The sequence below is a fragment of the Siphateles boraxobius genome, unplaced genomic scaffold (genome assembly GCF_051911475.1).
Source record: "Siphateles boraxobius isolate OS27281-9 unplaced genomic scaffold, OSU_SipBor_1 41, whole genome shotgun sequence".
In the NCBI taxonomy this organism is placed as follows: Eukaryota; Metazoa; Chordata; class Actinopteri; order Cypriniformes; family Leuciscidae; genus Siphateles; species Siphateles boraxobius.
Genome location: NW_027509042.1, coordinates 36,069,019 through 36,092,124, shown reverse-complemented (window position 1 = coordinate 36,092,124; position 23,106 = coordinate 36,069,019). Strand labels below are relative to the sequence as shown.

Below are 23,106 nucleotides of genomic sequence, written 5' to 3'. Positions count from 1 at the left end.
CTCCCTTCAGGAGCGCACTGGTGCTTCTTCTCGCAAACACTCATCTTTATCGCACTCTTGCCCACGTCTCGTGTTTCTGGTGTTTGGCACGCGCGCAACATCACATTGATCGCTGTGTCATCTAAACATGTCTGTGTAAACGGAGACCTAGGAGAGAAGCCGAGGGAAGATGAAATCGGCTCGTCTGTGGATGCTGGTCTGTTTGGCGACTGCGTGCTGTCAGCTTGGCACCGGTGATAGATACGGTACGTCAAGAGGACGAGCCACAGGTTAACTTCAGCTGACTGAATGATGCATGTTTCAACTGCGGAAAATCAACTATTAAATATCAGATTTTAATATGGTGCATACCTCCTCCCCCCACTCACACACATTAAATGCATGTCCACTATCTATATCCTTCATAGTTTTTTTTTTTGTACTTTAATATCACATTGTAAGCGTTTGTCATGTAAAGCTGCACCTGGAATTAGTAAAAACGGGTTATTTTATGCACAATAACGTGCTTGCTAAATGCTATCTGTAAATTTGCTACATGCATTTAATATGATTTTGACAAAGAAAATCGTGCGTGCTTGCTGTAATGTTGACGTCGAATAGATTGTCTCGGGAATGGCAGCGTTTGAAAATATATTTAATTGTGGGGAAAGTGCTTCTTGTTTTCACTTATCTTTTAGATGATGATGATGATAAACAATTGTATTCATTTGATATAAATTTGGCTACATTTAAAATAGGCTATATATTTATCAAATAGCCTAGTCTTAATGTAAATTTACTAATGACAAAACTAACTTTTGTATGTGTTATTAAGGTAAATCAGGGGGTTATTGGGAGTAGGCTATTAGAAACTCTGATTAAAAAGCTTTTAAAATTGTGTATTAAGTAGCTATGTGTAAATTCTACAAAATATTTATTTATATACCTTATTTTGTATTTATTTGTATAATTTTTCTTTTGTTGTAGGCTATAATATTCTTATTCTCTGTAAAAAAAGAAAAAATTTGTCGACAGATAAAGGCATGATGATAAACCCCGCAACAACACAGCCTATAGCTTCTAGCGATTTATACGACGCAAACAGACACGTCTGTGTTTGGAATAGTTCACAGTAATAACACTATTTTTATACTGGTACAATATGGTTATTTAGTGGCATTAATCACTTATGCAGTGATTATTTGAACAGCTGAGCAATCCTCTGTCTTCATAGGCATTTTACGACTTTCACACAAGACCATAGTCCATTGCTAGAGGCCGTTCTGTTTGTTATGATTTAAAAACTCAGCACCATGGACAGCGGAAGTGGTCTAATTGTGCACAGTGGGTCGATTTGGGAACAATTGCTTCAAATTAAACTGAAGTTGATGGGGCGTATGTTTGCGGGGTGGGGGGTGTCGGAGTGGTTGTCTCGTACACAAAGATAGTATGTCCGCTTGTGCACTGCATCTGTGTCAGCTCCTCGTCTGCAGGCTGACTCACCACTGACGATCCATCTCACGTCATTCTTATAATAGCCGTCACTGTGAGGGCACGAGCATACAAAACTCTATGGGAAGGTGTCATTAATCTATGAGAGAGCTGTTGTGGAAGCTGTACAGCATAAATATTGATTTACATGTGACAAAAATGGCATAATAGACAGGAGATGTGTAATTAGACTACTAATTATGGGTTTCAAATGGAGAAAGGAATCTTGGGGACTTCTCTCATCTCCTCTTCTGTGCCCTATCTCGTACACTTTTGCCTCTTTACATTTATTTTGATCTAGTACAGAAGACTGGAGCAGGAACTCCCACTCATGTAACCAACTTTCATCCCATGATTCAATTTATATATGATGAGTGTGTCTGCCGAAGTCTAAATGTGTGTGTATATTTGAGAGAGCACAAGGGGTGGGGGTACTGAAATTACTCTCTCTCTCAGTAATTTGCCATTCTTATTTGTAAATCCTATTTAGAAACATTTGTACTGAGATGCAGATGGCAGTTAGAACTACTCTTGCTTGTTTTGTCTCTGTATTCTGGCAAATGTTATTAATGCCCATTATGGTGGCTGGTCATTATTCCAAACCAGAACCTGTTTGCTGCTGTGGTGTTAAATTGATTGAAAGTGTTTGATAAGCAATTGCTCAAACTGACTTATATTGTGCTGAAATTGTCAGAGGTGTGCTGGTTAATGTAAATGTAACTCATATCTCTGGGATGTTTGTGCTGCTGTGAGCTAGCTAGTACAAATCTTGAAACAACCTGCTCACTTATGAGAAGAGATGGTCTGTGCTGGTCTATTTTGTCAAATGTCAGAAAAACAATAACCTAAGAGTCTTTCATACTCTATGTTCTCTTTCTCCATTTATTTCTGGTAAGGTTGTCTGTTTGATGAAGGCCTGTGCTCCAACGGGCAGGTTTGCTGGGATGGTGAGTGCTGCCATATTTTACAGTTTCCGTTTTACATAATGTTACTCATCACTGGAAAATAATGAACAATAATGAGTCTCTGGAACAGATGTGCAATATTGACTCTACATGCTACTACCATCCCTTCCGTCTTTTATGTTTTATCTGGCTTTCATGCATCAGTCTTGCCTTCATGTTTATTTGTTTTATGTGTATACAATTACCTTCATTGTCTGTCATGTTGACAAACACGACAAACTGATTTTCTTACAAAAAACAAAAAAATACTGGTAATACAGATTATTATGTGTAGTTTGATCTCTGACTATTTTGTAGCTTTTTGCTAAAGCTGATTTGTGCAGTTGAGTGTGTAAAACCAATCATTGACTACACAGTAAACACACACTTTCACCATACCTGGTCTTACCCAATCAGTGTTCTTCAACCATTTCCATGGCAACTGTGACATCACACAACTTCACCCTGGCTGGAGTCTCTGTTTATGTCTAATACAAGCAGAAAGAGCAGTGGTTAGAAAGCAAAATATAAAAAGGCAAAGAGATCCTCAGATAAACCTTGGTGTGTATATTTTGTCAATGTTTGTGGCTGTCACAAATATATTAAATAGAAAGCTGCACAATACATATATATATATATATATATTTAATTAGGTGAGCTGTTTGATATTGACAGGCCATGACCACTGTCTATATACACTGTCTAAGACACATAGTGTAAGGTTTCTATATGTGTTTTCCAGATGAGCTGTTTGGTCAGTGTCTTGCACAGAGACAGGAAAGGTTTCGCTACAGGGTGACTGCAGTTCTACTGGACAGACTGCAGTCATTACTGCAAACGCTTATGAAGGAAGGTGAGTTTCTCATGCAAATTTTAAAATCCTCCTTCATTGGAAATTAAATTTCTTGGCACTTTTCCATCTAGCAAAAAAATGGCGGTTGCCACAGAAACCACACAATGCAAACACGAGGGGCAAAGTGACGATTCATCCACCAGCATGTGAAAGAAAATGGTCCAAATGTTACCACAGTAACCAAGGTCAAATGAATCAAAAGTGAATACATGTGTGAATGTACATGTATCAATGATGCCATTTTTTTCTGGATCTATTGGTTTAATCAAAAAATAGATTTTAAAAAATGCAGTTTAACTTAAACTTGCACTTAAATCATCTCTTTTTTTCGATAAAGCATAAAGATGTCAGGGTGCTACAACTGTCCTGTCATCATAATAAAAAAGCCTCATTCAATAAAAAACGTCATTCAAGAAAATGTTCTGATGTGCCATATATAGGACTGTGTTACTCCTTACCCTGTGAAACTCTCTAAAACGAATTACTCGTGATATTTGTAATATATTTAATTATATATACTTTAAAATATATTTAAAAAAATCATAAAAATATATAACACTTAAGATGTGTGTAAGGAAAACATTATAACTTTTTGTCTGAGGGTTAACAAATGACATTTTTATAATGAAACTGAAATTTCACATGTTTTCGACTAGATTTTTCCCTTTTTTATCATGGACATTCTTATTGTGTCATTTACCCACAAACAATACAAACCTTTTTGGTTGCTCGGAGCTGGTGTGTTTTTCCCTTTTTATTTTGCAGGATTAACTTGGCGGGATGATGTCACTCAATCAGTGATTAAGAAAGAACTTAGCAAAGTTCCGAAGATCCCACTCTCTTCTGGGATAAAGAATGTCCCATCCACAGAGTATACAATTTTGTCACATATTCAGTTTCCTTTCCCCTTTTTTTCTTCCACTGCATTTATTTTTCTCTTAATCTCTCTATTATAAAAGGCCTCAGATTCGCCCTACAAACCAGCTCAACTCCAAACTGGTGCAGCCTTATATGGACTACATGATTGTCGATCCACCTCAGTCATCGCTCCATATGCAGAGTTTGGATCCATATAGTTACCAGCGAGTGAGAGAACCTGCACAAGCACCAAACACATACTGTAACACTTTAGTTAAATTGTGCTCATTGTAGCTTTAGACAGATGTCTACAACTACTTCTCTTTAATTCCTGCATCTTGTCTTTTTGTCTCTCAGTATGGTTACCAAGATGAAGAGGAGCGCTCTTTGAACTTGGTGGATGGGGGCAGGTACCCACCGGCCTCCTCTCGCATTAGGGGAAATTCTCCACTCCCTCCGTCTCTAGATAAAGATGATCAGCTTCTGCAGGATCTGATGACTCTCCTCCTTTCCTCGCCTGGACAGCTGACCTCACGCCATCGTGTGGCAGCGCCTCACTCCGCCTCATCTTTTTTTCAGGAGCTGGATTTCCCGCTTGACTATAACAAGGGCTTCTTTTCCCAAAATGAGAAGATCAACAGCCAACAGGAGCAAAAGAAAGGTCCCCAGAAGTATGGAGTGTTTACTGGGCACAGTGGTGAGATTGTTTGTTAATGTTATATATACACTGAACAAAATTATAAACGCAACACTTTTGTTTTTGCCCCCATTTTTCATGAGCTGAAAAGAAGGCCTATTTCTCTGAAATATTGTTCACAAATCTGTCTAAATCTGTGTTAGTGAGCACTTATCCTTTGCCAAAATAATCCAAACACAAGTCAGTATCTCCACCATTTGCCTCACGCAGTGCAACACATCTCCTTCTTATAGAGTTGATCAGGTTGTTGATTGTGGCCTGTGGAATGTTGGTCCACTCCTCTTCAATGGCTGTGCGAAGTTGCTGGATATTGGCAGGACCTGGAACACGCTGTCGTATACGACGATCCAGAGCATCCCAAACATGCTCAATGGGTGCCATGTCCAACAATGGGCCTCATATCTCGTCACGGTATCTCTGTGCATTCAAAATGCCATCAATAAAATGCACCTGTGTTCATTGTCCATAACATACGCCTGCCCATACCATAACCCCACCACCATGGGCCACTCGATCCACAAACGTTGACATCAGGAAACCGGTCACCCACATGACGCCATACAAGCTGTCTGCCATCTGCCCTGTACAGTGAAAACCGGGATTCATCCGTGAAGAGAACAACTCTCCAAAGTGCCGTCAGGTCGAGACCCCGATGAGGACGACAAGCATGCAGATGAGCTTCCCTGAGACGGTTTCTGACAGTTTGTGCAGAAATTCTATGGTTATGCAAACCGATTGTTGCAGCAGCTGTCCGGGTGGCTGGTCTCAGACGATCTTAGAGGTGAAGATGCTGGATGTGGAGGTCCTGGGCTGGTGTGGTTACACGTGGTCTGCGATTGTGAGGCCGGTTGGATGAAGTGCCAAATTCTCTGAAAAGCCTATGGAGACGGCTTATGGTAGAGAAATGAACATTCAATTCACGGGCAACAGCTCGGGTGGACATTCCTGCAGTCAGCATGCCAATTGCTCACTCCCTCAAAACTTGCGACACCGGTGGCATTGTGCTGTGTGATAAAACTGCACATTTTAGAGTGGCCTTTTATTGTGGCCAGCCTAAGGCACACCTGTGCAATAATCATGCTGTCTAATCAACATCTTGTTATGCCACACTTGTGAGGTGGATGGATTATCTCGGCAAAGGAGAAGTGCTCACTAACACAGATTTAACAGATTTGTGAACAATATTTGAGAGAAATAGGCCCTTTGTGTACATAGATAAAGTCTAAGATCTTTGAGTTCAGTTCATGAAAAATGGGGGCAAAAACGAAAGTGTTGCGTTTATAATTTTGTTCAGTGTGTATATATATATATATATATATATATATATATATATATATATATATATATATATATATATATATACACTGTATGTTAAATATACTTTTATACTTTGCCAATGACTTCTGAACTCTGACTCCAGGACCCACTCAACAGAACCTGAATGGGCTGCTCCTGCAACATGGATTTGATCTAAACCACCTGAACCCCGAGGAGACGGAGCGTCTCTTCACTGTTCTTCAACTCCTGCAAAGCGAACCGACAAACAGTCAGAGAAAACGTGAGCACCCTGAGATTTCACTGGATTTTTTATAGAGTATCAGTATACAACTCCAAAATATACGCACCATATATGAGGAGTTGGAGCTCCAAAAAATATGTTAAGTCATAACTGCTTGTTTTCCTTTATTCAGCTGAAACAAAGGATTCTTCTGCACCTCCAAAAGTGGTGAGCATTAAAAATGTTTCTGCTGTAAAGTGCTTTAGTATTGTTACAAGGTTGGGTTTATCTCAGTAGTAATGCTATATATTACCAACAGGGGGCAGCAAGTGTTAACTCTTAATACTATAATACATAATACTATGAAAATTATAACATGAGGGAAACAAGAGCCATGATTATGTGTGATTTGTTTTGTAAATCTTTTATCTATTAGGGCTCTTACCAAACATTAGTGTATCTACTGCTGAAACAAGATATCCTTTCCTCTACCTTTTGTCTTTGATCAATGGTCATGGTTACAAAATAAATCTACACTACTTGATGGTCCTCCCAAAGGCATTTTAAAGAGAATAAGAGAGAAAAGACTAGGAAGATAAGCTGTATACATCATAAATTGAACAAATGATCATCTGTTGTCAGTTTTAGGCTGGAATTTTAGGCTGGAACATGTGCCCACATTTCTGCTTAGATTTACAGGATGAGTCGAGGTTGGTTGCCGAAAGTCAGAGCAAGTCTGCAGATTTCAGTAGACAGATTTCACAGAAAATCGTGTAGTGTATGATGACTCAGATTTTTTAGCTTCACAATCAGACTATGATCGAACCACTTAATGTCTGGTAGTATGTGACAGTGTAACCAAGTCAGCAAGAATATGATGCCTAGTGTTTTAAAATGTAAAAGTTGTGGAGTTTATTCCAGACTATTCCTGACATGGCATATTTTATGTGCTCAGATGAAGATTTCAGAGGAGGAGATGACCCATGTGGCGGAGAAGGCTTCTGCCCCAGCTACAAATTCCTCTTTCCCTTCCCCACTCAACCCCGGGCCCGAAACCTCCCAGGATATCTCCATCCCAATGGGTGCCAGTCTACTAGGGCCTTCAGCTCTTAAGCAAGAGGAAGGACGACTTGGAAAGGGAGCCCTGAGTGTGCAACCAGGAAAGAATGAAACCAAGTTAAAGGAGGAATTTGGATACATTGTCACCAATCAAAGGTACAACTAACAGTTTAGACTGTTGGACTGCGTGCTAGTCTATGTGGGCGTTACTTTTGTCTGAAAGCAAAGTAGTCATGTGGTATTTGTTTTCAAAACACTAACGAAGGACCTGAGGGCACACGTCAAACTGGATATTCGGTGGAGAGTCTGTTTGTGTGTTGTTTTTGTGAGGTATGTGTTGGTTTGCGCTTGTGAAATTGTGTGTGGGGGCATATGAATGTGTATGTCTCTCTACAGCCATCTTAGTCTGTCTGATGGGGTTCGTCTTCTGAAGACCCTTGCTGAGAGGATCCATCTCACCACTGGCTCTTTCATCAATATCAGGTAGGCTTAGGTTTAGCAGCAAAAGCTGAGGAGAGTCCCAGAATTAGCTTTGATGCGGTGGGCACTAACCCTAAGCTTTATTTATTAAGCAAACTTGCAAAGGCATTTACTAACTCACAATTTGAAGATATGGAATTAAAAAAGCAAGCAGTTTAACTTAGCTAACAATGCTTTACTTATTCAATATAATTATTTTATTAAAGCAAACAGTCTTGATTGCTGTTTGTTGCTCTGGTTAGGAAGCAAACACTAATCCCACTAACCTTTTTACTAAATCAAACTGTGGTGAGCTGGAACCTTGATCCATTGTCCTTGGAGGACAGAGGGGGATGGCTAGAGGGAAAGAATGAGAGAGAAAAGTGAATGGAATGAACTGACCTCAAAAGTGGATTTGCTTCATTACTTTTCCATCCCTTTTTGCTTGGATCACAATATCTAACACACATAATCAGGGTTTGAAATTAACACCTGCCAACCCACCAAATGTGGACGAAAATCAACCGTGGCAGGTAATGCATATCAACTCACTAGCTAATTTGACAGGTTATGTTTCATAAATGATGTGACTTTTTTCCTATGCAGTTCCTATTTTCCTTATGACCTATGTCCAGAGTCCTTCCCCTAAGAGGAACCTCCAACATTATCGAAACAAAAGCTTAAAGCAGTTGGACGAGGAGTGTCGCGTCACATCTTTAAAATTAGAATATGTGGAAAGTCACAGAGATTTTTTTCTGTTTTATTTTTTTGGTATCCGCAAACAATGACTGACTTTTATAAAACTGGATGCCATTCAATGATTCAGAATTAGATTTAATAAGATATATTTAAATCTAAGCTTTGCATTTGATGATCTGGTTTATTTCTGATATTCTTGTTTTGGCAAGTTCTGAATGGTTTGAAACATTGACATTGAAAAAAAATTGTGGCCTAATTGGCTGGTGAGTGAAAAAGTTGATTTCAAACCCTTTTCATAATTATGCTGGAAACTTGTATGTGATAAAAAAAAAAATTCTGCTCTACACAGTGTGGTTGGTCCAGCTGTCACTTTCCGGGTGCTCCCTAACAGCCAGAATTTAACAGCAAATGAGGTGTCCGAAAAGACTGGTGAGTAATGAAGAGAATGTTTCATGATTATTGACTAGTGATGTTTGTCACACAGAAGTGTTTCTGAGATACATAATAATGGCTCAGAATTTATACAACACAAAGTAAAAACTAATTACTTGAAAGGCCCCCCAATCTTGATGTATTTCTGAAGAGCTTGTCGTTGTTTTTAAATAGAAAATGGCGATTTGCCACTAGAAGGCATTCTCGCTCTAGAGAGCATTTGATTTGACTTAATAAGTGAGTGCACCATGAGTCATCAGTTTTTTCGACCTATTTTTGGAAGAGGACTGGATTGTAATTGCGTATAAAAAGTGAATTTTGACAATGTTTTGAAGCACACTAGCCTTAAAAGCAAACAGACCCAGGTGACTAAAAATCAGTTGGATGAGTCACGTGACCCACATTCGTTGAATTCTATATTTGCATCAAGTGTGTATATTATTGATTAATGTTATTGAACATAAGCAATATGTATTTTATCATATTTCTGTTACGTACCATTATTAAACCAATAAGCTACTTGAAGCTGTGCGCTTTTAGAATTGCGTTAAAAAAAATCACTGTAATGCACAACCTTTTGTGACTCGTTGCTTTACGACAAAAGACTGGCGCACAGTGAATAGACCTTATTCACAGCAGCACCATCTTTGATTTTTAATGCATGAAAGCGAGGCTGTGAGGGGTAGACATCTCTTCAGTGGGTTGTACTGTTATTTAATGTGTTTTTATGAAACACTGCACAATTATCTTTCCAAAATATTTCAGTATACAAAAAAAAACAACTCCAGACAACATGAACTATGAAAAATTATAAGTGATCTAGGAGCTTTATAGGCCATTGAAAACATGGTAAATCTAAGTTATCTCTCACAGCTTCGCTTTCATACCTGTCATGGCGCTGCTCTACATAAGGTCTATTTAAATGTCTTCTATGTATCAGCTTATAAGAAACTATGTTGAGAAAACATTAGAATAAGCTGTCTGTGACTGTCTTTACATTGATTTATATTTTTTCACATGCAGTGGCTCAAAAGAACCTTCTAGAATCAGAGACTGGTCTAAAGGTGCTTCAGGCAGGTGTTGGGGAGGTAAGGATGTGCAGAAACATTTAATCAATGTCTTAACTTTTGAGCCTGTTGTTTATCCCTTTCCCGATGATTTCTGTCTCTTTCGATGGTTGAGGAGGGAATATCTCACAAGACCCCTGACACCCACCCCCGTCTCATTTGCTTTGTTGCTATGACAACGACATCATACGTGTCAAATTGTCAGGCGCGTTCACGACTCTAAGCGCGCGGCCAAATGCCATCCCAAATGCTTCTCCCCTCAGAGCGCAACATTCCCGCAAAACATCACGATGTCTGTTCCAGGGCTGATCTCGGTCACCGTTGTTCGTTTCCCGCGAACTTAAACTTACCAACCTTTACAGTTCCTAACAAAAGTGGACGAAATTCAAATGTCAAACCGGTGCAGAAGAGCTCTAGGGTTATTGCACGTAGCTGCTACAAATTTCTGCTCATCTTCGGCGGACCACCGGGCGCGTGAGGTTTCCATTCTCCATTAGTTTATTGATTTTTTGGTGAGTTGCACTTCTTCTTAAACTTGATTAAATGTAACGTTGGATTAATATCCTTTTCAATTATATTAAACATGTAAATTAAACACTTGCAAGTGCAGGTCATACGTAAAACTATAAAGAAATCATGGATTTTCCCAGCATTAATTTTACTCCCCATTCGAAGTCTTAAAGCTTATGATCAGAATTGTAATCTTTTTATATAAAAAAAGCGTCTGCTAAATGATAAAAGTTAAATGTAATAAATAAAATGAGTAGTTGGAGTACTGGCCGGTCCAGTCTGTTTTTATTTGAATCTAGGAACCTGCTGTAGTCGTTAAACTATTTTCCTCGAAGTGCTCAGTGATTTGTTGAAATAAAGAACGCGCATTAAAAATGACCAATCAGAATGATCTGCACTCAGAATCTCAACACAGACAGTGATGTCAGGTAAAGTTGGTTGCTGTGGCGACAAGGTCAGTGCGGTGTGCACACAGGAGTGATGATGTAATGCCCTGGCTCCTGTGTGGTCGGCATCATTCTAGCTGAGAAATAGGACTGGGGAATGTGATGGGATTCTTGTGTGTTGAAATGAGGTGTAATAAAGGATTTAGATACCGTCTGTTTTCTCTCATCTATTCTGTCATGTTAATTACTACTCTGTTGTACTTACATCAGACGTTATGATGTTGCCCACTGAGTCTTAGTTCCAGACAGCAGGGTGGGATGGGCAACCCTGTTTTAAATACTTGTTTTAATACTCCTTATGGACCCTCCTCCCTCTTCACTTTTCCATCTTAAAATTTTTCAGAGAAATACACAGTCCTTTATGGTTCCTCTCAGGGGTAAAATATGTGCTTCTCTAGGATAGTACAAACTATGCTAACACAACATTAATTATGGGATGTATTGGTTTTCATCTGTTTCCGTCTCTCCGTCATTGCAGAAGAACGACGGCCATGCGTTGCCAGTGGCAACACGTGTACGTGACAACACCCAGTGGGTGTTCCTCATGCTTGTGGGTGTGGCTTGTGTGGGTGGACTCCTGGTGGGGGCGTTGACCATCGCCTGCTTACGCACACATGCCCGCCAGTTGGCCTCAGGGAAACTGGGACTAGGACCTGAAGCAGGAAATGTGACGCATTATGAGTACCAGGTCGGAAGGAGTGTTTGAAATGCGTACTGCATCATATCTCTGCAATAAAATCATTCTCTGAATTCAAGCTATTTTAGTGGCTTTGACTGTGATGGCATGTTATTATCAGACACTAATGTGATCAGATTTATTTGATTTGAACAGAAGCAAACCAGAGTAATTTGATTACTGTCGATATTCATTTACTGTGTGACTGTGAAATTCAATTTGTCAGTAGTAGCTAATTCTATGTTACTTTCTCTCACATTCTCTGATTTTCTTAATTTTTCAGGATCTTTGTCGGCAGCACATGGCTGCTAAGTCCTCTATGGGCAGGCAGGACTGCGGAGTCGGAGCTGCAGGGGGTGCCGGTGCAGGAGGAGGAGGTGGTGGTGGAGGAACGGATACGTCACGAGTCAGTAGCGTGTCGTCACAGTTCAGTGACGCACCTCAGCCAAGCCCTAGTTCACATAGCAGCACTCCCTCCTGGTGTGAGGAGCCAGCACAGTCTAACATGGATATCTCCACTGGGCACATGATACTGGTAGACACTCTATACCCCTATTTACCGACACAAAAAATGCGATTCACTTAGAGTGTAAACAATTAAGGCCCGTTCGCACCAAGACCGATAACTATATGGTAGAGCTGCACGATTCTGGATAAATTGAGAATCACAATTTTTTTGTTTCAAATAGAGATTGCGATTTTCCCACGATTCTGAACAGACAACTAACCAAAATAACAAGTAATTTAGTAGAGGTTCTGACAAAATGTCAATGGCTGCGGTCTATTTAAAAAGTTTAATTAATCCGAATGAATCATTAAAAAAAAAAAAATCGGTTTGAATGAATGATTCAATGACTCGTTCATAAATACTTCACTTGTTTTATTGCTGGATGAATAAGTTGCTACATCCCAATTCGCATACTATCTGTTCTAAACAATATTTCGAAATGAAGCACCAAGTTACTTTCAAAAGGGGTTACTTTCTGTTATCATTTGAATATTTGTAACCAGGGTTTGAAATTAACTTTTTCACTCACCGGCCAATTTGTCGACTAAATTTTTGAGTTACCGGCCATTCAGAACTTCTACTAGCCCCAAAAGAGAGAAATAAACCAGATTAACTGCGTCACAGCTTATATTATAAAATGAGGATTTTGTTTGAACAAGAAATTAATGTATGAAATCCAGTCATCTCCTCCCTTCCTCTTTCATCCTCATCCTTTTCACCAAAAAAAAGTGTTTTAGGTGGCCAGATCAATACAGTACAAAGAACATGTAGGATGTTGGAAAATAACAATGGCTATTTTGTTAACCAAATGCTTTTTAATCGACACTATTACTTCAATGCAAATGAACAAGCGCACCGCTATAGTGACGGGCATGTTCAAGCAAGCCAGATATGCGCAGATTCTGCGCAATACGCTGTATTTAATATATCATGATGACTCACAGGTTGAGTATTTGCGCTAAATCTACACAGATATGGCTTACACTAACTTTCCCAGCAAAGTGAGTAAAAATAATAAATAACCTGCCAAATTGGCTAGTGATTTGACAGGTTGGCAGGTGTTAATTTCAAGCCCTGTTTGTAACATAGAAATAATGATGGTTGGTTGAAAATACTAAGTTTGTGAAGCTGTTCAGTACCTATACATGACAACTTCTTTCTCCCGGTCAGTGGCAGTGCCAACGCAGATCTGAAAGTTCCAGTTTGATTTTAGTAGACACAGGAGAATTGTTGTCATTAAGGAATGAGATCGTGTGGGTGTATACATCGTATATGGTGTCGACTTTCCTATTCTCATAGAATTACAACACTTATTAAAACTTTATAGTTTATCATTATAGTATTCATCCCTGGTGTGTCACAGCCTTTCATTCTTTCCCTTTGGTTAAAGCTTCGGATATGAATTGGCCTGCAGCTGTTCGTAAACATTTATATTTACTATATTTACTTCATGTTTTACAAAGAGTGTTTCTGTTTTGATTTTGTAAGTACTGGCATTCTCAAAATTTTCTTTTTTTAAGTAAGTATCACATGAATGAGCAGAATTTCTGAGAAATCAGGAGTCTTTACTGGCGTTTCACTCTCTCTCTCTCTCTCTCTCTCTCTCTCTCTCTCTCTCTCTCTCTCTCTCATGTTTTCTAGGCATATATGGAGGATCATCTGAAGAATAAAGACCGTTTGCTCAAAGAATGGGAGGCTCTGTGCTCCTACCAGGCTGAACCCAGCACCATCTCAGTGGCCCAGAGTGAAAGTAACATAAAGAAGAACCGCTGCTCTGATGCCGTGCCCTGTGAGTAAGAACCCATTGCCCCCACCCCCTGCCTGCAAGAGTACCTGAGGAGTTAGTTCATTGTGATCACACTACTCACACTATTTATAATATAAAAAAGTGCATTAGTGCGTAAATTGGGACGCACCTCTTTTTCACACAACCTGATCGACCCTTTTTAATGGATTAGATGTGTAACTGTCAATTGTTTTATGCAGATGACCATTCAAGAGTGAAGCTGAAAGCTGAGATTAACCCCTCCAGGACAGATTACATCAACGCCAGCACCATTGTAAGTATGCGCACTTGATGGTCCTCTTTGCCCTGGACCTCATCATGTGACTCAGTGCTTTTTGAAGGGCCTGTATGATTGTCTCTTTCCTTTCCGCTGTAGCTGAAATCTAAAGCTAGAAAGCCGTCCTTTCCTTGCATCTCCTCCTGTTACCAAGGCAATAATCCATTTATTCCTCATAGATGTGCAAGGCTGCCACTGGTTTCGGAATCCCCCTCTCAGCGTTGCCATAGTTACATTGTATTGATCTCATTCATGATGTTTAGGTCTGGAATCCCCTGCTGCTCTGTTGTAGTTGAGAGCAAGGGATCATCAATTAAGCCTTCATGCGCCTCATGTTGTCATGGTGATGGGCAGATCCAGGGTTAAGAAGGGCTAAAGCACTGACCCCTGACCTTTTGTCTACTATTCACCCTTTAGATCGAGCATGACCCCCGGATGCCAGCTTATATCGCCACCCAAGGACCTCTCTCACACACCATCTCTGATTTCTGGCAGGTCAGTCACATCTGTGTATGGATGTGAGACCTTTGTAATCATTTGATATAAAGTAATACAAGTCGCTTGAAATGTACATTACCATTCAAAAATTTGGGTCAGTAAAATTATTTATATATACTTTTATTCAACAAGGATGCATTAAATAGGTCAAAAGTCACAGTAAAGATATCTACATTAAAGTCCCTTTAAAGGCAATTCTAAAAAAAAATTCTAAACACATTATAAATGTTAGAAATGTGTTGCTAAAACATACAAAGACTGAACTGTGAAGTACTGAATTGTGGAGTTAGACCGTTAAACAGTTTTTCACCATTGCTGTGTTCCGGATTTTTTTGGGCGGGGCTAAAACGGGGTCTTGATGATGCACTGGAGTGCCTGAGCTCCTGAACACGCCCCTACTTGATGACACACTGGAGCCACAGAATCTGGCCCCTCCCCTAACAATATAAATAGAGCACATTAATAACATCAGTTTGCCGCTCAATCGTGAGTTACTGTCAGTATTATTAGTTACTACAGCCTACAGTTTGCTAGCTAGCTATGCGTTCGTCACGGAAATGCGTACTACCTGGATGTGATCACGTACAAAACAGATCTGTGTCCTTATTTGCATTTCCGAAATACGATCACATCAAGAAGAGGTGGATTAATTTTGTGAAGAGCCACTTTGATGGAGAGCTGAGGATCACTGCAAACACCCGCCTCTGTAGTGATCATTTTACACGGGATAGTTTTATAAACTTTCATTGGAGACAAAACTGGGATTCACTGATAATCCGCTGTTGCTGGTGAATGGGGCCGAACCATAGGCTGTAAAAAAAGGGCCGAACCGACTATCTCCCGCCTCGGCCTTCATCCTCCCGTCGCGCCGATAACTGATGAGTGTAATACATCCCGCAAGTGGGCGTGGTTTCAGCGCAGCCAGCGGACACGCCCCCAGCGTTTGAGAGCAGAGACTACTGCTCATTTTTTCCAGATTTTTATAGCTTATTTTATGTACTTGCCGGCTTCTTCATCATTCAAATTTGGCTGGGTGGCTAATAACACATTTTTCTGTGGTGTGACAAACTCAGAACACATACTTAATTTTTACTTTACAGGGACTTTAATAAAAACATTCTATTTCAAATAAATGCTTTTTTTTTTAGCTTTCTATTCATCAGATAAATGATAATAATAAATGCATTACGGTTGCCATACAAATATTAAACAGCACAACTGTTTTCAACGTTGATAATAATAAGAACTGTTATCTGAGCACCAAATCAGCATATTAGAATGATTTCAGAAGGATCATGTGACACTGAAGACTGGAATAAGGGCTGTTGAAAATTCAGCTTTCCCATCAGAGGAATAAATGAAAGTTTAAAATATAAATTAATATATAATTAATTATATATTACATTTAAATTATATAATTTTGCAGCTTTAGTGAGCGGAGAAGAATTCTTTCAAAAACATAAAAAAAATCGTAATGCCACATTTTTGAATGTTGTATTTCCGTATATTTTACACTGTTCTACGTATCAATTATTGCTTATTTTCTGAGCATTCATGTAAATACAACTTAAATGGCAAGCCATGTATGTTGCGCAGATGGTTTGGGAGAGCGGATGCACAGTCATAGTGATGATGACGGCTCTGGTTGAGGACGGAGAAAAGCAGTGCGATCGCTACTGGCCGGATGAGGGATCTTCTCTCTACCACATTTATGAGGTTTGTAATATCATTTGTGAACCTGAAGAGATGCCTGGAGCTGTTTGCTTTATGTAGTGTGAACTATATCAAATTTTGTTACCCTTCAATCATCTCACTCAGGTGAACCTGGTGTCTGAGCATATCTGGTGTAATGACTTCCTGGTGCGTAGTTTCTACCTGAAGAACGTCCAAACCCAGGAAACTCGTACCCTCACTCAGTTCCACTTCCTGAGCTGGCCCGCCCAGGGAATACCCACCTCCACACGCCCTCTGCTGGACTTCCGCAGGTACTACACATGCTCACAAACATGCATAATGTGTAAATGCATTACTTACACATGTATGAAGGCTTAATTATTACCTGATCATGATTATTTACTCTAATAGCAATAACATCATAATATTATAAAATGCTTTAAAATAATAAGAACCATCATTATTATTCAAATTTTATTTGTATTTATTTGTTTTACTGTAATGATATAATAAGGTGGGATAGGTGATATTTTTAACAGTTATAAATATTTTTATATTTAACAACTTTTCAGTTCAGTGTAAACAAATGACAGCAAATTCTTAAGGTGTTGGTGTAATAAGCGTACACTATAACTTTCACACACAAAATGACAAATAATAGTTAGAAATAACATTACCAAAAAAAAACATTTTTTTGCAGCCATGCCAGCTCTGTGTGAATTTATGTATATGTCAGTTTGACGTCATGTTCTCCATTTGCTCGCTCTTTACTCCCAGCTGCCATGATATCGTTCCATCATGCTACACTCTTATTCCATCCATTCTCTTCAGTCTCTTTTATCCTCTCGACCTCTGTCAGTCTCTTTCTGAGAGCGATGGAGCGCAGTAGCGAGGTATTGCACAGCTGTCTGTGTCATTTTTGTGGTTTGCAGCTAGTAGTCTGGTTCCAGTTGCATAGTCACAAAAATGAGCACAGACAGGTGTGGCTGCAGCAACGCTGATGAAACGCTCCATCGCCTAACTCCCCTTCCACGTTCTCTGTCGACCTTTTCATCTTAGTCTCTTTTCATTTCCTTTTCTGTGTCTCTCCTTTCTCCAACACGTCCTTACATTACATGCTTTTTGATGTGTGGGGTTGATGTTGCTTGTTTCTTACCACTCTTGACTGCTATAACACTCCTCTTTTTGATCTTTCTGGCTCTCTACTGTGCAGTGGTCCTGATGTTTTCCTCTGATCTCTGTGGGTCTCTACTCTACATTAGCCTCGATTTTACAGTTCTTGCGAGGCTACAACCGTGTTGAAATTCCTCTCATCTTTATTCATTTTTGTTCTCCACCCAAGTCTGCAATTATTTCATCTTAAATGGCTACATATATTCCAGTCCAGACACAATTTAAACTTTGCTCTGTAGATTAAATTAAGCTTCTGTTGTGCTTTGCTATCTTTCTTTTTTCCAGCCACTGAGAAAATTAATCGAAATCCAAACATTCTTCGTCATCAATACAAATCACAATCATCATGATATTATTATAAACACTAAAATTAATAATACCCAATAGAACATATTTCTATTTTCTTTTCGTTTTTTTATTAAATTATAAAACTTAACCATATGAAAATCCAAACATTCATCATCATCAATACAAATCACGATCATCATAATATTAATATAAATACTAAAATAAATAACACACAGAGCAACATATATATATATATATATATATATGTATGTATGTATGTATAAATGAAGACTTCCAAAAACCTCTAAGTCAGTCTAACATATTTTTTTAATGAGCATTTTTTTATCGGGGTCATCTGTTTAGGTTCAGTAATTTCACTTTAATGGCAATGAAAAGGATATTATGTGAAGATTATTGAACTGCGTTATTTTCAAAAATTTCACTGTTAAGAGTAAAATTAAAAACCTAAATGCTCCAGGTTTTTTGGGACATCTGAAGTCTTTGTGTATGTATGTATGTATGTATGTGTATATATATATATATATATATACTTTAACAAAAACATGTTATATTTGTCATCGTCATCAATACAAATCACCATCATCGTATAAGCACATCAAATTACACAGAGCAACATATTTATACTTATTTATTTTTTTAAACTTCAAAAATGTTCTGTATGTTATAATGTTAAATGATTAAAATTATTAATCATTACATTATATGTGCACACTACCTTTCAAAGGTTTGAGGTAAGAAATATTTTTACTAATTATTTAATAATAATAATAATAACTTTTATTCAGCAAGCTTGCATTAAATTGATCACACAGTAGTCACAGTAAAGACTTTTACATTGTTACAAAAAAATATTTAAAATAAACTTTTTATTCACTTAGAATAGAAACCAACCAAACTATTGGTGCTTAACCGAGCACTTTTGGTCAACTGTGGTTCTTTTTTTAATGCTATACAAATAAATTTGACCTTTGAACTATTCTTCAAAGAATCCTGAAAAAACAACATCACTGTTTATACCGAATATTAAGTATCAAAACTGTTTACACAATTAATAATAATATAATAAATGTTATAATTATAGATATATAATAATTAATAATAAATGTTATAATATGATAATTAATAATACATGTTAATAAATAATAAAATCATCATGTGACACTGAAAACTGGAGTATTGGCTGTTGAAAATTCAGCTTTGCCATCAGAGGAATAAATTACAAATATATTAAAATAGAAAATAGTTGTTTTAAATTGTAATAATATGCAAATAAATGCAGCCTTAGTGAGCATAATTGACTTCTTTCAAAATCATTAAAAATTCTTACTAAACCCAAACCGTTGAATACAGTTCTATACCGTTTTATAGACATTTTAGAAACTGACTTACATTAATAGAATGTTTGTTATTCAACACCGTACTATTTGGATGGTGGATTTGGATTGCTTTTCTGGCCTTTAATTACGGTACACATTACATACTTTTGTACTGCATACTCCTTTACACTGTCGCATGCTCTCTTGTGAACAGCAGACAGAAAGCAATGCCATTACAACTTTTAATCGTTATTTTATTTACTCAGAAAAGGAGCTAACCTAACTTAAAAACAATATTTTAGCTGCTTTGCAAGCACTAGTATTTCCTTCAGGAAATCTTTCTTTCTGCCCTTCAGGAAAGTCAACAAGTGCTACCGTGGACGCTCCTGCCCCATCATCGTGCACTGCAGGTATTTTAACACATTGATGCATTCGAGGAATTAAATGTTTGTGTAGTTGCTAAGAGATGCTAAGCCTACCAAACATTTAATTAGAAGGTGTTTTGAAATACACCCTGTATTCTTGTGGAGATCAAGTATTGCATTGTGACTTGTATGTTCACAAATGTCACATTAGATTTTTTTTTAGAGTGTATTGCTCACAGTATTGGTTTTTCATGCAGTGATGGCACAGGCCGGACTGGAACATACATCTTGATCGACATGGTCCTGAACCGCATGGCTAAAGGTCAGCACATGATATAAACTAGTAAAGCTTGTGAAGAAATCAGTGTTTCGGTAAGTACAACATAATGAAGATGCTTAATAAAGTTTGTTGTTGTTTTTTAACACAGGAGTAAAGGAGATCGATATTGCCGCAACCCTGGAACACATTCGAGACCAGAGGCCAGGAATGGTGCGCACCAAGGTAATGAAGGACAGAACAGCAGAGCTGTGCTCAGTAACACCACAGAGCCCCATATGAGAAATAAAAGCACTATTGTACCCATTAAACACCATAGTATCAGCAGCCTCTCTTGTTCTCCTCAGTTGCAGTAACTGCTATATATCATTTTCATTGGCACTGATGGTGTTATTAAAGGAGAGTTTGACGGATGGAGTAGTGGATCGTAAAATAGAAACGCTGATCTATGCTTTTCTCTCTCCTCAGGATCAGTTTGAGTTTGCACTGACCGCTGTTGCTGAAGAGGTTAATGCTATTCTCAAAGCTCTACCCCAGTGAAACGAATCCCCATGACTGAGCAGACACACACATACACACTCACAGATTACATGCATGTGTGCATACATACCTTATGTGGCCACTGAGGTTAGTATTAGGGATGTGCACAAGTAATCAACTAGACAAGTACTCGTTCTACAACTAACTAGTAAAACTCTACACAAACTACTCGCAAATTGATTTTCCTTTGCCTTCACTTAAATCGTACATAATCGACTTACAGCTCTTGTATTTCTGAGTAATATTAATGTCATGATAAAATTACTTTTTTTTTTATCGTCATAAGTAATTAGTCTTTATATCTTTTCAAAACAAAAGGCATAGCTTGTTATCTTCTGAAACCATTGTAAAGTTGATTTAGACTGGTCTTTGTGAATACATTTTTTTATTACCTTTTTTTAGGTGTAATGATTACTTGTTTTTAATGTAAGAGTACTTGCCTACAAAATGACTCTGTGGCATCCCTAATTAGTACTTCTGATTTATTGCACATAAACACTCAAAACAGTAAATCCCAATTAGTTCTTCAAAATTGCCTTCCTATAGCATGTAATTTCAAATCTCCTTTAAATGAATATTCAAAAAATATATATACATGGACCTATATTTACGCTCTTCAAGATCTGATTTCTTCCTTGCCTTCACTCTTGGTAACAAAAATGTAATTATCTAAAGGGAAGTCCGTTTCTCCGTGTTTGCACTATCTCTTTTATGCTGCCCTCAGTTTCACCATGGTGATGACTTAGTCCTGTTACGTACACTTCTTCAGTGTTATGTGAGTTTCCTACACAATAGTCTTGTCTACTGGGGTGGTAGGGGGCGGGGGAAACAAGTGTCATGAAGGTGAGCTTTTCTGTAGTCTCATGTTCAACATATTTAACACACATTCAATGTTGACGTGTGCCCTCAGAATTTTTAACGTCCCTTTGCATTTTCATTCATTTAAAAAAAAACATTTCTATTTTCCAGTTTTAATCTATTACACATAGTTATAACAACTGGCCCTCACAGGCAGAACATAAAATGTGGAAAAAATAGCCTATTCCGTTTGAGCCTAACCATGTGTATCCACTCAAACTACATCCTAGAAACTGCACATTTCTTAAGTTTCCTATGGGAATCAATCACACTTCATTTCAACGAGAAAGCTATCAAATGCGTATGAGACAGCAGGAACTTGAAGTGGAAGATATGTTGAATTTCAGATTAGATTTTGAGGAACATGCTGATCTGATGTAGTATTATGTTGAAGACAGAGTGATCGAATTCCCTCTTTTCCTCATTGGTCAAAATCTCTCTCTACTTTATGGTTATTGTGATCAGCTTAATTGTTCTATTCCTCTGGCAAATCAGTAAAAAAAAAAAAAAAAAAAATTCAGAATGATTTAAAAAAGTATATATTTTGTATCTTGTGATGACTAATAAAACTTGTTTGTGAAGTGATGCAGAGCATCACTGTGTATATGTGTCTTTTTATTCAGTGTTTTATTATTTTTAATATATTGAACTGTTTTCCACATAGATTATACGTTCATTCTTTTATGGGTTTTTCTGAAAATGAAAAAAAAAAAAACATTTTCTATTGCTTGTGCATATCTGTATAATTTGCAACAAGAATCATTTTAAAACACGCAGTTACATATTGAACTTTTAAAAAATAGCTGTCCCAAAACCTAATTTTTGACAGAATGGAGTCTCATAGCTTTATCATCCTCAAGATTAATTTTAGTGTTGGGGAAAATTACGTTTACAATCAATGCTTTACAATATTCTCTCACTCCCTAAAAATTAATAATTGCGTAACCTTTTATGGAAAGTATTGTGTTGCATTACTTTTGCTTAATTATGGCTGGGCCGGGCTTGTTTCTTTTCATAACAAAAAAAAAGATATATTTTTGGAAAGGCCCTTTCACATTATAATTGAAATAAGTAAGCCTCAGACTGAAGGAAATGGAAAGTCAAGCCTGAACAGTAAAGGGCACAGCTTAGACAAACCTTTCTGCTTTGCATTCTGCCATTCTAAATCGCAGGAGAAGAAAGTTACACTCCGACTACATCCTTACTATATTGTAGGTGGAAAACAGTATAAGATAAGAGTATGCCCGCATACACAGTGCTCGCAAAAAGTAGACGGATGACTTTCATCGAGATTCTGAAGTGTGCATAAGAAAGATGGACACTTTTACTATCCCATTAGGCCACAGGAAAGGATTTTGAATGGCTGTGAAGGTAGTCAGGTCATATGATAATGACTGCATGGTGGATGTACTTCCGAATTGCATTCATACTATATAGAACATACTTTTTTTTTTTTAGCAGTCATGAAGTATTATTTAAAATAATTACCTACTCAAGAGAGTATGCCTCCGGCTGCATCCAAAATCGCATACCTCCCTCCCTACTATGTGATTTGCGAACATAAGTGAAAAAGAATTATGACCGAATTCACAGTATTCATAAAAGAGTAGACAAAAAGTACTCGGATGACCAGGTACTTCTTCCGGCGAGATTCTGAAGTGTGCATAGGATGGACACTGTAGGCCTACTATCCCATGAGGCCACATCAACGCAACTGATGCTGATAGGTCACGTGATAATGACATGGCGATGACCTGGATTACATTCATACTATATTGAACATACTTTTTAGCAGCCGTTAAGTAATTATTCAAAATAACTACCTACTCAAGAGAGTATGCAATTTTGGATGCAGCC

At 38.0% G+C, this 23,106-nt stretch overlaps 1 protein-coding gene across 2 annotated transcripts; it reads left to right on the top strand.

Moving 5' to 3' along the window:
- Positions 1 to 8: 8 nt before the first annotated feature.
- ptprnb (protein tyrosine phosphatase receptor type Nb) lies at positions 9 to 21,843 on the top strand. 2 transcript variants are annotated; one of them, XM_077199255.1, is made up of 23 exons: positions 9 to 245; positions 2,367 to 2,417; positions 3,157 to 3,267; positions 4,033 to 4,138; positions 4,227 to 4,353; positions 4,483 to 4,822; positions 6,243 to 6,380; positions 6,514 to 6,548; positions 7,276 to 7,535; positions 7,776 to 7,862; positions 8,887 to 8,966; positions 9,993 to 10,057; positions 11,471 to 11,680; positions 11,952 to 12,203; positions 13,818 to 13,965; positions 14,163 to 14,236; positions 14,657 to 14,734; positions 16,334 to 16,453; positions 16,556 to 16,722; positions 19,566 to 19,619; positions 19,832 to 19,896; positions 20,003 to 20,076; positions 20,320 to 21,843. In XM_077199255.1, exons 1-23 carry the CDS (start codon positions 170 to 172, stop codon positions 20,389 to 20,391), a joined length of 2,790 nt encoding a protein of 929 aa, XP_077055370.1. In that variant the 5' UTR covers positions 9 to 169; the 3' UTR covers positions 20,392 to 21,843. The 2 variants fall into 2 exon arrangements, with proteins under 2 accessions (XP_077055370.1, XP_077055371.1); XM_077199256.1 differs by lacking the exon at positions 7,776 to 7,862.
- Positions 21,844 to 23,106: the final 1,263 nt, after the last annotated feature.

Bases quoted from the DNA above. Each gene is read 5' to 3' on its own strand.
- ptprnb (XM_077199255.1), top strand. From the start codon at position 170: ATGAAATCGGCTCGTCTGTGGATGCTGGTCTGTTTGGCGACTGCGTGC. The intron at 16,454-16,555 runs GTTTGTAATATC...CATCTCACTCAG, and splicing joins CTCTCTACCACATTTATGAG to GTGAACCTGGTGTCTGAGCA. The intron at 19,897-20,002 runs GTCAGCACATGA...TTTTTAACACAG, and splicing joins CCTGAACCGCATGGCTAAAG to GAGTAAAGGAGATCGATATT.